This window comes from Bos indicus x Bos taurus, chromosome 17 (assembly GCF_003369695.1).
Source record: "Bos indicus x Bos taurus breed Angus x Brahman F1 hybrid chromosome 17, Bos_hybrid_MaternalHap_v2.0, whole genome shotgun sequence".
Lineage (NCBI taxonomy): Eukaryota > Metazoa > Chordata > Mammalia > Artiodactyla > Bovidae > Bos > Bos indicus x Bos taurus.
In genome coordinates, this window is record NC_040092.1 from 19,176,885 (window position 1) to 19,192,241 (window position 15,357).

Consider the following 15,357-nt stretch of genomic DNA (forward strand, 5'->3'; position numbering starts at 1 on the left):
AGACATCAGGGAGCAGTTTACTGCAGACCTCTCGGCAGGCAATGATGGTAGCCTGGTTAAGATGGAAGAGGCGATGCCGGCCACAAGAGCTGAGATTTTAAGAAAATGTGGGTTTCCTGATGAATTGTATGTGGTGGGAAAAAGGCAAGGGGAAGCAAGGACCCAGGGGTGACTCCTAGGATGATCAGCACCCCAATTTCCCCTTCTCCAGGGCCTCTGGAGAGAACCACAGAACCACATTGCACTTGACAGTCTGCTCCTGGGATGCTGGGCATTTTTATGTGATTAGGCTGGAATAGTTCTCTGGGAAATAAATGCCCTCAGTCTAAAAGGCTTTTACAAGCCAGGGCAGCGGATTAAAGGCGGCCAGGCTGAGGAGAAATTCCAAGGTCAGGAGACAGCTGGGCATGGAGACTTTTAATCTAAACCTTAAAGGTTTTTATTTTTCACTCCCTGAACCCAGGGTGTCACTTTAAATACGTGTTTGGCAACATCGGCTGTTCTATTTTTCTTTTTAATTATACAAAGAGAGATCCTGGAAACAGCTCAGCCCCCAGGCTGGGGGAGGCGAGGAAAGTCTGGCAACAGTTGGAGGAGGCAGACACCAGCTAAAAATTGAGTGGATTGAAGTCCGTCTGAAGGCTAGTGGAGACTCTACCCTGAACTCGGTGGGGGAGCCCTGACTCAGGGTTTCTAAAAGGAGACTGACAGTCACCAGCTTAGAATGGAGAGATGACAGATGGACAAATCTGCAAGATAAAAATATCACTAACACTAGCACGACTCTCGTACCTTGAGTTTCTTCCCAGACCTCTGTCCTCCTCCTTTCTTTCATCCTCTGAGCAGAAAACACTTAACTAGACAATTCATTCACATTTACAGGCTGCTCCCTACTCTATGCTGGGCTCCGGGTTCAACTGTTTGTATGTGTTGTCTTGGGATTTTTTTTTTTTTAATATATATTTGTTTGTTTGCACCAGGTCTTGGTTGCAGCACGCAGGATCTTCCATCTTCACTGTGGCATGTGCGAACTTTTTTTTTTTAAGGTTTTTGTTGTGGACCATTTGTTTTGTCTTTATCGAATTTATTACAATATTGCTTTTTCATTTTATTTTATTTTTGGCCCCAAGGCATGTGAGATTAGTTCTCTGACCAGGAATTGAACCCACACCCCTGCACTGGAAGGTAAAATCTTAATCACTGGACCTCCAGGGAAGTCCCAGCATGCAAACTCTTAGTTGCAGCAAGAGGGATCTAGTTCCCTGACCAGGGATCGAACCTGGGACCCTGAATTGGGAGCTCGGAGTTTTAGCCACTGGACCATCAGGAAACTGTTGATACCTTGTTTAATGCAGACAGCAATGTTGTGAGTAGATAATCATACATATTATTATCCCTATTTTCTAGATGGTGAATCTGAGACTTAGAGAGATTAAATATAACTCCAGCTCCCCAGTGTTGGGCCTGGGCTTGTTTGCCTTCAAATCCATTCCTTGCCCTTCCTCTGCTTAGCTCTGTATCACTCGGATGCCAACCTCTGCAGGCTGCCAAAAGAGCTGACTTCCTTTATAGATCGACCAATGGGAGGCAGTGATAGGAGCCTAGTAGGCGGGAAGAAGGGAGAAGCCAAGGTTTTTCTCCCTCTCTCTGTCTCCGGAAATAGTTCCAGGAGCAGCTGCATTTCCTGTGTCTCTACCTCCCACCAGACAGTGCCACTGTGGGTCCAGCTTCCACCTGGGGAGTCCAGTCCTTCCTGGGTACCAGAAACACCACCCCTGCCTCGGTCCATCCAACTCCAGGGGTGGTCCTGGCCTTCCTGCAGTTGCTAATCTGTAGGTTCTTCACCCTCCCCTGTTTGCCCGCTTCCATGGTTCTTCCATTACCTAGGAAGCAAATGCATACATTCTCCTATTCTAGTGTCTGCTTCTCCTGCTTGGATTCTCACTGATGTTCTACCTTTCGTGAATACTCACCATCTAGCCAATTCATCTGGTTTGGAATGACACAATCCTCTTTCCTTGAGCACAGGACATCCCACAAAACGAAAAATAGTAACCACTGTTTGTTGAGCATTATGCTGATTGCCAGTCAAATGTTCTTTCGTGGAACACTCATAGCAACCCTTTCTGCCAAATTCCATTAATTACTATCCCCATTTGACAGGTGGGGCTCAGGTTGAGTTGCTTGCCCAAAGGGGTACAGTTATAAACTGACAAAGCTGGGATTCACATCAAGGGACTCCTAAACCCATGTGACTTTCTCTAATCTCTGCTGACATCTTTTTGTTGTTGTTTTTAATTTATTTGGCTGTGCTGGATCTTAGTTGCAGCATGTGAGATCTAGTTCCCTGACCAGGGATTGAACCTGGGTGCCCTGCACTGGGATCATGGATTCCTAGCCACTGGACCAGCAGGGAAGTCCCTCTGCTGATATCTTGAACACACTTGCAGCCCCATGATAAACCCATTAGGACTCAAGTCCCTTGGGTGACTGAAGATCCCTCCTCATCTCAGTCCAGGGTACATATATGAGCTTTCCTAGTGTAGGGGCTTCCATGGTGGCTCAGATGGTAAAGAATCTGCCTCCAATGCGGGAGGCCCGGGTTCAGCCCCTAGGTCAGGAAGATCCCCTGGAAAAGGGAATGGCTACCCACTATAGTACTCTTGCCTGGAGAATCCCATGGACAGAGGAGCCTGGTGGGCTACAGTTCATGGGTTTGCAAAGAGTTGGACATAACTGAGTGACTAACACAGACACACAGGGCTGCTATAACAAACTATCACAAACTGGACAGCCAAGAACACAGAAATTTATCGCCTCACATTTTGGGAGGCCAGAAGTCTGAAATCAAGGTATCAGGAAGACCATGATCCCTCTGAAGTCTCCACGGAAAGATCTGACCCAAGCCTCTCTCCCAGCTTTTGGAAGTCTCAAACACTCCCTGGCTTGTAGATGGCCATCTTCACCCTGTGTCTCTTCATATCATTTTTTCTCTGAGACTCTGTGTGTCTAAATCTCCTCTTTTTATAAGCACACATCATACTGGATCAGGGCTTACTGTACTTAAATGATCTCATTTTAACTTGGTTGCTTCTATAAAGACCCTGTTTTTAAATCAGATAATGCTCGGACGTACTGGGAGTTGGAACTTAAACATCTCTTTTGTTGGGGGGAGGGACATAATTTAACTCATAACAGTCCTTGATGCAGGTGCTCTGTCTCTACAGTGTGGCCTCGGTCCATTTTCCTATTTTTGGTGGCTCTGAGAAGCTTGCAGCATCTTCTTTCCCAGGCCAGGGATTGAACCCAGGACCATGGCAGTGAAAGCACTGAGTCCTAACCACTGGGCCTCCAGGGAACTCCCACTCCTCTTTTTCTAATGGAGGATGCTAGATTTCCGGGAAGACCCCACCCCTTTAAGAGACTGCGGTAACTTCCAAGTCATGTTTGTATTCCAAACGTATCCCAACATTCTACCCCAAAATATACAGCAAGATGTAAAGCAACTAATATAGCCAAACCCATTTTGAAAAAGTAGGACAAAGTTGAAAGACTTAACCTATCTAACTTCAACACTTATTTTAAAGGTAATCAAGAGAGTGTATTCTGGCATATTAGAAAATAGAGCAATGGAATAGAATAGAGAATCCAGAAACAGACATTCACATATAATCGTTTGATTTTTGACAGAATGGTCCATGCGTTTCAATGGGGAACTTGCTTCTTATCTTTTAAAACTTTTTAAAAAAAAATTTATTTGGTTGTGGCTGACCTAATTGCAGCACGCAGGATCTTCAGTGTTGGCACGCAGGCTCTAGTTCCCCGACTATGGGTTGAACCTGGTCCCCCCTGCATTGCGAGCATGGAGTTAACCACTGAACCCCCAGGGAAGTTCCTCTAAGGCTTTTTTTTTTTTTTTTAATATTTATGTATTTGGCTGCACCGGATCTTGCTTGTGGTATGTGGGATCTAGTTCTCTGACCTGGGATCAAACTCAGGCCCTCTGCATTGGGAGCACAGAGTCTTAACCACTGGACCACCAGAGAAGTCCCAAGGCTTTTTTTTGTTTTAATAATTGTTATTTATTTATTTAGGCTACTCTGGGTCTTTGTTACTTTTGCCCTGGCTTTCTATAGTTGAGGTGAGTGGGGGCTACTCATTGTTGCTTTGCCCAGGCTTCTAATCATGGCTTGCTGGGGAGCACGAGCTCAAGAATCAGGGACTCCGTAGTTGTCGCGCACAGGCTTAGCTACTCTGTGGCATGTGGGATCTTCCTGGACCAGGAATTGAACCTGTATCAACCCCTGCACTGCCAGGTGAATTCTTATCCAGTGTGCCATCAGGGAAGTCCCCTCTAAGATTTTTTAAAACTCTTGTGTTTTAAAGTTTTAAAACATAGGTGAATATCTTTATGAGCTTGGGACTGGCAAATATTTCTTAGCCAGGACACAAAAAGCACTAACCATAAAAGGCATGAGCACAAACACAGTCCCAGCGATGGCTTCTGACCAGGGAGGAGAGTGAGCCCTAAAAGGTCAGGGCCTGAGGGGCGGGAAAGTGGGGTAGCGGCTCCCCTGCACATGGTCTCTGAGCTTCGGGTGCCGAGGATCATTCTGAGATCAACACAAACCCTAAATCTGAATTTTGTATCCAGTCCCCTGCTTCCTTCCGTCACCCAGTTCTTTAACTCTCAAAGCCCCAGGATCTCGCACTAATGCCGCCTTCCTGATGTCCTGTGGAGCTGGCACCAGGGGTGGGCAGCAGAGGGATTTCACACATTCTGTGTGACACCTAGAGGGAGTCACATGCATAGAAGGAAAACTTTTGAACTATTAAAAATAACTGTACAGGGAACCTCCCTGGTGGTACAGTGGTTAAGACTTCACCTTCCAATGCAGGGGGCATGGGTTCAACCCCTGGTGGGAGAACTAAGATCCCACATGCTGAGTGGCACATCCAAAAAATGAAAGAAAAAAAAAAATGTACAGAAGGAGGGTACTTCCCATCACCAGAGGTATAGAAGCACTGGTCTATAAAGGCAGGAGCTCAAGAAATTATGGCTCTTTTATTATTATTAATTTAGGGCTTTCAAGCCTCAAGAGTAGTCAGAGGTAAGGCAGAGATAGGGGAAGGAAATAGAAGCAACCATCCATGATGGGCTCTGACAAAATGCTCTTATTTCAAACTGAAAGTGGGGAATTCTTTATGGCCTTATTGGGCAGGAAGGGGCAAGGGATTTCCTCTTCAGCTGGGCATCAGATTTACCCCTTCTAAAAATGTGCCTGGTGGTGGTGATTGGGTGTCCAGACTCGGGGTCCATGAATAGGTATTTGTAATCTTTCTTTTTGCTAAGAGTATTGTTTGCTCAGAGAGGTTAAGTAATTTGCACAAGGTCACACTGCAACTGACTGGCAAAGGGAACAGTCAACCTTAACCACCGCAGAAGACTAAAAGTATTTAAAACTGAAGCTTATCTAGTGTGGTGGTTCTCAAACTTTACCCAAAAAACTTGCTAAAAGGAAACTGCTTGGGTAGGTTTTAGTAACTTGCATTTAAAAAGAATACCTCTGGAGATTCTGATGCAGAAGCAGGGGTCACTTTGGTGGTCCTTAAACCCCAGATTCTAGAGACTTACCGACTCAGTTTAGTGTCCTGTACTACTACTTACTAGCTTTCTGTGCGTTTTTTTTTTTCATCTACAAAGTGATGATATACACCTGAAACCAACACAATATGGTAAATAGACTATAATTTTTAAATGGTGATATTAATATGAAAATGTAAGGAATTTTTTAGTTCAATATAATATTTAATATATTCAATACACTAAATAATAACAAAATCATTAAACATATTTTTAAAACATTAAATAAGATAATATAGATATTTGTTGTTGTTCAGTCAGTAAGTTGTGACTCCGACTCTTAGTAACCCATGGACAGCAGCACACCAGGCTCCTTTCTTCTCCAGTATCTCCTGTATCCGTGTGTGAGTCACTCAGCCTTGACTCTTTGCAACCCCATGGATGCATGGGGTCCTCACCAGGCTCCTCTGTCCATGGAATTCTTCAGGCAAGAATACTGGAGTGGGTGCCATACCCTTCTCCAGGGGCGCTTCCCAACCCAGGAGTTGAACCTGGGTCTCCAGCATTGCAGGCAGATTCTTTACTGTCTGAGCCACCAGGGAAAGAAAGAAAGTGAAGTCGCTCAGTTGTGGCTGACTCTTTGTGACCCCATGGATAATAGCCTGCACCAAGCTCCTCCGTCCATGGGGTTTTCGAGGCAAGAGTACTGGAGTGGGTTGCCATTTCCTTCTCCAGGGAATCTTCCCAACCTAGGGATCGAACCCAGGTCTCTCACATTGTAGACAGGTGCTTTACCGTCTGAACCACCAAGGAAGCCCCCACTATCTCCTGGTGTTTGCTCAAATTGATGTCTATTGAGTCCGTGATGCTATTTAACCATCTCATCCTCTGCTGCCCTCTTCTCCTTTTGCCTTTAATCTTTCCCAGCATCAGGGTCTTTTCCAATGAGTTGGCTCTTCACATTAGGTGGCCAAAGTATTGGAGACTCAGCTTCAGCAACAGTCCTTTCAATGGATATTCAGGGTTGATTTCCTTTGGGATTGACTGGTTTGATCTTGCAGTCCAAGGGACTTTCAAGAGTCTTCTCCAGCAGAATTCAAAAGCATCAATTCTGTGCTCAGCCTTCTTTATGGTCCAACTCTCACTGTTGGAAAAACCATAGCTTTGACTATATGGACCTTTGTTGGCAAAGTACTGTCTCTGCTTTCTAATACATTGTCTAGGTTTGTTATAGTGTTTCTTCCAAGGAGCAAGCATCTTTTAATTTCTTGGTTGCAGTTACCTTCCACAGTGACTCTGGGGCCCAAGAAAATAAACTCTGTCACTGCTTCCACTTTTTGCCCTTCTATTTGTCGTGAAGTGATGGCACCCGATGTCATGATCTTAGTTTTTTGATACTGAGTTTTCACTCTCCTCTTTCACCTTCATCAAGAGTCTCTTTGCTTCCTCTTCACTTTCTGCCATTAGAGTGGTATCTGCTTGTCTGAGGTTGTTGATAATATATTTAATAAATTATCAATTACTCTGTTATTTAAGTATATATTATATTACATATTTATTTATAATATATAAACTAATAATACATAATTTAGAATGGTGTCTGTCATTGGTTCAGTTCCGTTCAGTCACTCAGTCGTGTCCGACTCTTTGTGACCCCATGAACCACAGCACACCAGGCTTCCCTGTCCATCACCAACTCCTGGAGTTTACCCAAACTTATGTCCATTGAGTCGGTGATGCCATCCAACCATCTCATCCTCTGTCGTCCCCTTCTCCTCTACCCTCAATCTTTCCCAGCATCAGGATATTTTCAAATGAGTCAGTCCTTCGCATCAGGTGGCCAAAGTATTAGAGTTTCAGTTTCAACATCAGTCCTTCCAATGAACACCCAGGACTGATCTCCTTTAGGATGGACTGCTTGGATCTCCTTGCAGTCGAGGGACTCTCAAGAATCTTTTCCAACACCACAGTTCAAAAGCATCAATTCTTCAGCACTCAGCTTTATTGATAGTCCAACTCTCACATCCATACATGACTACTGGAAAAACCATACCTTGACTAGATGGACCTTTGTTGGCAAAGTAATGTCTCTGCTTTTTAATATGCTATCTAAGTTGGTCATAAATTTCCTTCCAAGGAGTAAGTGTCTTTTAATTTCATGGCTGCAGTCACCATCTGCAGTGATTTTGGAGCCCCAAAAAATAAAGTCTGTCACTGTTTCCACTGCTTCCCCATCTATTTCCCATGAAGTGATGGGACTGGATGCCATGATCTTAGTTTTCTGAATGTTGAGCTTTAAGCCAACTTTTTCACTCTCCTCTTTCACTTTCATCAAGAGGCTCTTTAGTTCTTCTTCACTTTCTGCCATAAGGGTGGTGTCATCTGCATATCTGAGGTTATTGATATGTCTCCTGGAAATCTTGATTCCAGCTTGTACTTCATCCAGCATTTCTCATGATGTACTCTGCATATAAGTTAAATAAGCAGAGTGACAATATACAGCCTTGACATACTCCTTTTCCTATTTGGAACCAGTCTGTTGTTCCCTGTCATTGGTAAGTACTGTTTAAGTGCTATTTTATTTTTTACCCCATGCCATGTGGGAGTTTGCTGCCTCCCAAGGTAGCTCATACCATCTTTGGCCAGCCCTGGGCTGTATCCATCCATTGGCCACAGTGGTGAAGCAGGTTCCAGTAGTCCCTTGGATCTCTATACCTACATATACAGAGTTGATTGAAAAATTCTGTTTGGCTATTTCAGATAAAAGTCCAAAAGGCTGAGAACACACCCACACACCCTAGCCACTAGATGGAGCCACACATAGTCCTTGGAGGCACTGCTGGGATGGGCAGCCCGGGTTCCAAGTTGGATTCTCCACTGGCTTCTTTGGTATACTTTGGTAAGGTGCTTTCTCTCTGGGGCAGCAGTTGCTATTAAGGAGGGGTTTGGAATGGGGTGCATATTATGGCCCCAACTAGCTCTAATGTGCTGTGAGCTCAGTCGCTTCAGTCATGTCTGACTGTTTGTGATCCCAGGGACTGAAGCCTGCTGGCTCCTCTGTCCATGGCAAGAATACTGGAGTGGGTCGCCATTTCCTTCTCCAGGGGATCTTCCCAACCTAGGGATCGAATCTGCATCTCTTATGTCTCCAGCATTGGCAGGTGGGTTCTTTACCACCAGCCCACTTGGGAGAAAATTGATTAACCACTGACCCTTGAGGGCTCTAAGATTCTAAAACAGGAAGCAGGGTTTGCCCAGATGCCCACCCCATCCACCCACCAACCCAAGTCTTGATAGTATTTTTTTTTTCTTCTCTTTTGCACTGTGCATGTGGCGCTGGGATTCAAACTCCATAGAATTAGAGTGGGAGACCTGGCCCCATCCCTACCCCAAAGCCCCCGGCCAACCTGCCACTGACAAGTCCTTTGGTTCCTTCTTAGTCAGCAAATCTTCCCTCCCTGCTTCAAGGTTCTTCTCTTCCAGACCTGCTGGCCCCCACTCAGGCCCCAGGGGGCCTGTAAAACTGAGGGGGGGCCTCTTAGAACCAAGACCATCTCATTATCTTTTTCATTAAACCTGTTCCTCTTGGGAATCTCTGTTGTGCCAGTTCCTATGAGAGGCCATGGGTGATAAGGAAGTAATTTAAAGAGAGGAGAACTTTGCTCTCAGATAGCTTCCCAGATGGTTCAGTTCAGTTCAGTCGCTCAGTCGTGTCCGACTCTTTGCGACCCCATGGATTGCAGCACCCCAGGCTTCCCTGTGCATCAGCAACTCCTGAAGCTTACTCAATGTCCATTGAGTCAGTGACGGCCACCCAACCATCTCGTCCTCTGTCTTCCCCTTCTCCTGCCTTCAATCTTTCCCAGCATCAGGGTCTTTTCAAATGAGTCAGTTCTTCGCATCAGGTGGCCAAAATATTGGAGTTTCAGCTTCAGCATCAGTCCTTCCAATGAATATTCAGGACTGATTTCCTTTAGGATGAACTGGTTGGATCTCCTTGCTGTCCAAGGGATTCTCAAGAGTCTTCTCCAACACCACAGTCCAAAAGCATTGATTCTTTTGTGCTCAGCTTTCATTATAGTCCAAAGCTCACATCCATACATGACTACTGGAAAAACCATAGCTTTGACTAGACAGACCTTTGTTGGCAAAGTAATGTCTCTGCTTTTTAATATGCTGTCTAGGTTGGTCATAGTTTTTCTTCCAAGGAGCAAGCATCTTTTAATTTCATGGCTGCAATCACCATCTGCAGTGATTTTGGAGCCCAGGAAAATAAAGTCTCTCACTGTTTCCCCATCTCTCATTGTTTCCCCATCTATTTCCCATGAAGTGATGGGACTGGATGCCATGATCTTAGTTTTCTGACTGTTGAGTTTTAAGCAGACTTTTTCACTCTCCTCTTTCACTTTCATCAAGAGGCTTTTTAGTTCTTCTCCATTTTCTGCCATAAGGGTGGTGTCATCTGCATATCTGAGGTTATTGATATTTCTCCCGGAAGTCTTGATTCCAGCTTGTGCTTCATCCAGTCCAGCATTTTTCATGATGTACTCTGCATATAAGTTAAATAAGCAGGGTGACAATATACAGCCTTGACATACTCCTTCCCCAATTTGGAACCAGTACCCACCTGCCAATGCAGGAGACACAAGAAACGAAGGTTCGATCCCTGGGTTGGGAAGATCCCCTGGAGGAGGGCATGGCAACCCACTCCAGTATTCTTGCCTGGAAAATTTCATGGACAGAGGGTCTATAATTCATGGTGTCACAAAGAGTCAGATACAACTGAGCAACTGAACGCACACTCATTTGTTGAGGGGGGCGGGGGTACAAACAGGTCAGTACATAAATAAACTAGGTGATTTCAGATACTGTAGTGATCAGAACTATCAGGGAAATAAAACAGGGTGAGGTGACATAACATGAAACGGGGCCTACTTTAGAAAAGGAAGGGCCCTCTTTGGAGGTGATATTTGAGCTGAGACACAGATGGTAAGTGAAAGAAGTGACAAGTACAAAGGCCAGCAAAGAAACAAGCCCAGTGGGATGAGATTTCAAATTCCAAGTTCCCTGGTCTTCATAAAAAACAGAGAAAGGACTCTGGAAGAACTCCAGAGGCTTTTGGGAGGGGGCCTTCAGGTCTATCCCATAATGTGGCTGAATGGAGGGGTGCCCTCTAGTGGTGACAAGAGTTAAATTTCACATAGCTGACCTGGAATGCTGCATGCTTGTGACTTGACTCTGGGATAATTATAAGTTTCACTCATTCTTGTCTCTCCCACACTTATTCATTCAACAGATATTTACTGAGCAGTGTGCCAAGCAACCCTCTAGATGCTAGAGTTGTGAAATCGACAGCGACGGTACCTGCCCTCCTGGAGCTGATACCCTAGGGAACAGTTCTTACCTCAGTACTCTAGCCTCACTTCACCTCTCCCCTCTATTATTCTGTAGCTAAATTGGCCTCCTAATGTTCCAACAGGCAGATATTGTTGCTTCAGAGTCTTTGTATCTGCTATTCCCTTCCGCCCCAGGAAAGCAGGTCCCTGCTTCTTTGCATTGCTGGTTCAGGTCTCAGCTCAAAAGTGACCAAGTCAGAAAAACGTGAACTTATTTTGTTCGTTGACTGCCTATTCTCTTCACTAATTTGTAAGATTCCGTGAAAGTTACTATTTTCTTGGAATCCCTCAGCCTAACGCTTAATCGGTGCACAGTAAACGTACTGAAGGGGCTTCTTATCCTGTATCCCAGCTTGTTTCAGAGGATAGTGAACTGTAAGTGAACGAACTGGACAAAACATACCACAAATCTCAGCCCTGGAAAAAAAAAAAAAAGCCATTGCACACTACCTGTGCCCCCTTTCTCTGCTTTACTTTCTTTTCTTTCTTTTTGATCTGCTTTACTTTTCTATACACTTACCACCTTCTAAACTATTATAGCTTACTCCTTGGTGTTTGCGTGTCCCTGCTACTAGACTAGAATGTAAGCTTCACGAAGGCAGGGGATTTTGTCCATTTGATTCACCACCCGACCCTCAGTGCCCAGAACAGTGATGGCACCCAGTAGTCGCTCACTTTGGCCACCTGATGCGAAGAACGGGCTCATCTGAAAAGACCCTGATGCTGGGAAGGATTGAAGGCGGGAGGAGAAGGGGACGACAGCGGATGAGATGGTTGGATGGCATCACCGACTCAATGGGCATGAGTTTGAGTAAACTCCAGGAGTTGGTGATGGACAGGGCTGGCGTGCTGCAGTTCATGGGGTCGCAAAGAGTCGGACACGACTGAGCGACTGAACTGAACTGAACTGAGGCGCTCAATACACAGAATGAATGAACTCTATCTACATCACAGTTTGCTATTTCCTGCAGATCCTAAGTCACCTTATTCCAAGGAGGAAACGGGCTTCAGGAGGCGACCAGAGGTGAATTCAGGTGGCCCGACCCAGGAGTCCGAGCTCTGGGAGAAGGGCCATAAAAGCAGCTGCGGAGATGGGAGGTGCCGGCAGCAGGAACAGAGAGAGGCCCGGGGGCTGAAGCGCTTCCAGGAAGAGGCGCGGGCGCTGACGGCGCCTGGCCAGGGACTGTAGGCGGTACCGTCGGATGAGACGAATCACATGACTTACGATGACCACGCCCACCTCAGATGGGCGGGGCGCATGCAAATTAGTCCGGACGGCGGCCAATCGTGTCGCTCGCCGAGGGTCCGGGCCCGGGGATCCGGGACGCTTGCTTGAGAGCAGGCTCTTGTCTCTGCTGCCCCGGGCTTTTGCAAGCGCCACGGCTGGCCTGTAAGTTTGTGCTGTAGTCGCTTCTTCGAGCTACTTGCTTTTGGCGGCCGGCCGGCTGAGGCCGGACCCGCGCTGGGGCCAGGCGGCGGCTTCCTCAAGCGGAGGCGGAGGTGCGGCGCGGGGTGGGGGCCGCTGCCCTAGCAGGCGCCCGGGCCGGCCCGCGCCCTTGCAGCGTGCTCCATGCATCCGGAGCCCGCCCCGCCCCCGAGCAGCAACAGCCCCGAGCTTCCCCTCAGCGGCGGCAACAGCACCAGCGGCAGCCGCCGGAGCCGCCGCCGCAGCGGGGACGGGGAGCCCCCGGGGTCGCCGCCGCCGCCGCCGCCGCCCGCCGTCACCTACCCGGACTGGATCGGCCAAAGTTACTCCGAGGTGATGAGCCTCAACGAGCACTCGATGCAGGCGCTGTCCTGGCGCAAACTCTACTTGAGCCGCGCCAAGCTCAAAGCCTCCAGCCGGACTTCGGCTCTGCTCTCCGGCTTCGCCATGGTGAGCTCGGGCCGCCCTGCCCTGCCCCCTCTCAGGTCCTGGCCGCTGCCTCCCACAGCCCCGACGGGGCGCACAGGGGAGCTGGCGGGGAGGGCTAGAGGGTCGGGGGGTGAAGGGAAGAGCTGGGAGAAAGCTGTCGTGGACGCTGGGAGGACCAGAGATGCTGGACATAAGAGTGACACCCGTAGTGGGAGGTTGGGTATCATACAAATGTCCAGGGTTGGGGGGCTCAGATGGGCAAGCTTGATGTGGCGAGGAGGGAGAAACAGCAGGATGCTCGACGTAGATGTAAGAGTCCCAGGCATGTTGAAGTGGAAGGGAAACTGACGTAAGTAGTCTGATCTCTTTGGGAGCAGGTGTCAGGAGGTTGGGAGGAGAAGGACCCCTGAGCCATCTCCTAGTGCCCCCACACTTGAGGCCAGAAGAAATTGGCCAGCTTCCTTTATTATCTAGTAGAGGGGATTTCCTGATACGCTTTCTCCTATTGTATTTTCCGAGGGCCTCAGCCTGGGGGTTTGACAACCACTCCCCACCCTCAGTTTCTGCTCCAGAAACTTGTCACTGAGTCACTGGGTGTGGGGGAGGAGGGTGGGACATGTTCCCGTTGAATGGGCTCTTTCTTGATGTTGGGGGTAGGCTTAGTTTCCCCCCTCCGCCCCCACCCCACCCCCACCTCCTTGTGTGCTGGGTCGGAGTGAGAACCAGCCTCTGGGGGGTGGGGTAGGTGAGGCTGCATGTTGGGCTGAGAAGTGGCTGAGAGGATGCCTTCAGGCTGGGAATCCTGGAGTCTCCCAAGACAGCTACAGAACAGTAGCTTCCTGACCTCAGCCTGGAAGGATGGGGTCTGCCCCCACTCCCCTAAGGTTTTTAGTGCAGAGCACTCTTGCCTCACTGGTGAGTGAGCTAAGCTCTTGACCTTGGGGGAGGGAGTGGCTGCACCCTTTGAGTTTTCTTGGGAAGGGAGTGTGTCTGGGACTCTCCCTGGGCTCCACAAACTCGTGGGTGGTGCAAGGAGTGAGAACTTTTTAGAAGCCCTAAGCAGGCCCAGAGCACCCGGGGCCACGGTGGCAAGACCAGCTGTCTGAGGTCGGGGACGCGCTTTCCTGAGTCTGTTCTTGCCGCCTGTGCAGCCTGGGGCAAATCCCTCTGTAGGCCTTGATTGAGTCCTCAATTGGTGAATGAAGGCTGCTTCTCAGGAGCTTCTCTGAATTTAAGCATTTAATCGAGGACTTTCCTGGTGGTCCAGTGGCTAAGACTCCACTCTCCCTATGCAGGGGCCCCAGGTTTGATCCCTGGTCAGGGATCTCACATGCTGCAACTAAGAGTTCATGTGCCACAACTAAGATGTGGCGCAGCCAAATAAATAAATAATTTTTTCTTTGAAAAAATGTAATCAAGGAAGCCTTTGAGAGGGAAGGATAAAATGTGTGTGTCTGTAAGAAGTGTCACTCTAGTTTTTAGTTTAGGTCTACAGGAAAGGATTCTCTTCCATCAGCCCCAAATCCTAGGAACAGCTGACACTTAGCCAAGCACCCACCAGGTACTTTGCACTGTGTAGATGCCCTAACTGACACACTAAGTCCTCCACTGCGCTTGGAGGTAATTTTGGAGTGGACCTTCCCAAGGCCACACAGCTCTCTTGCTGGAGCAGGATTTGAACCCAGGTTGGCTGATATGCAGAACTCTCTTGGACACTTACGCAGTTTGTGGTGTATGGAGCTCTGAGCCCCGTGCTGCCAGGGACCTCTTAGGACCAGGCCTTGTAGGGAATGAGAAATAGAGCAGAAAAACTTCTCTTGAGCAAAATAAAATGTTAGTTAGGGGGAAGGGAGTGACGCCAGCAGCTGTCAGCTCGTCACAGCAGTGAATTGTTTCAGATGGTGGGGTACCTGTTCCCGTTTTTCTTGGGGTGGTAAATTCATAGCTGCCCAGGCCTCTTCCCATGCCAGGAGCAGTGAGGAGGCAACGGGTGAAGCTTTTCTGCCTTCTTGAGTAGTCTCTTAGAAGCCGGGCCTTCTGATCAGATGTCACCTCCCTCTTCCTCTTGCTAAAAACAGTGTGGGGAAGTCAGGCTGCAGGGGCAGCCGGCGGCACTTGGTGGGCCTTGACTCAACCAGACTGTCTCTTGGGGACCTTTATGCTACCCAACTGGGGTGGAGAAGGCTTCCTGGCTCCAGTGATGAAATCCCCCAAGTTCTGCCAGCAGGGAAGGCTGAATCCCGTGCCCACTTCCATTCTGGGAAGGCACTTAACAAGAGAGTAACTGCATTTGCCGTGAGTCTGCAAACAACGGGGAGAAACAGGGTTGGGGTGGAGAGAAGGGCTCAACAGGGCAGGTCCGCCTGCACCCCGCCCCCACCACAGGCATCCAGCCTTGTGAATGAGCCTCAGAGAGGAAGGGGTGCCATGCAGCCAGGTGCCATGGAAACGGAGTGAGCAGGTTTCCTGGACTACTCTACCTTGGCCTGTGAGTCAGCACAACCAACTTCCTGCCCCCATAG

The 15,357-nt window shown here is 48.0% G+C and overlaps 1 protein-coding gene across 1 annotated transcript in view; it reads left to right on the forward strand.

The window, feature by feature from the left end:
* Positions 1-15,357, forward strand: part of ORAI1 (ORAI calcium release-activated calcium modulator 1) — a 39,996-nt gene that overhangs the window by 12,729 nt on the left and 11,910 nt on the right. Inside the window, exon 2 of the mRNA XM_027566841.1 lies at positions 11,952-12,856. Coding sequence (XP_027422642.1) covers positions 12,551-12,856 — 306 coding nt within the window. The 5' untranslated portion in view covers positions 11,952-12,550. The remainder of the gene's footprint in view (positions 1-11,951; positions 12,857-15,357) is intronic.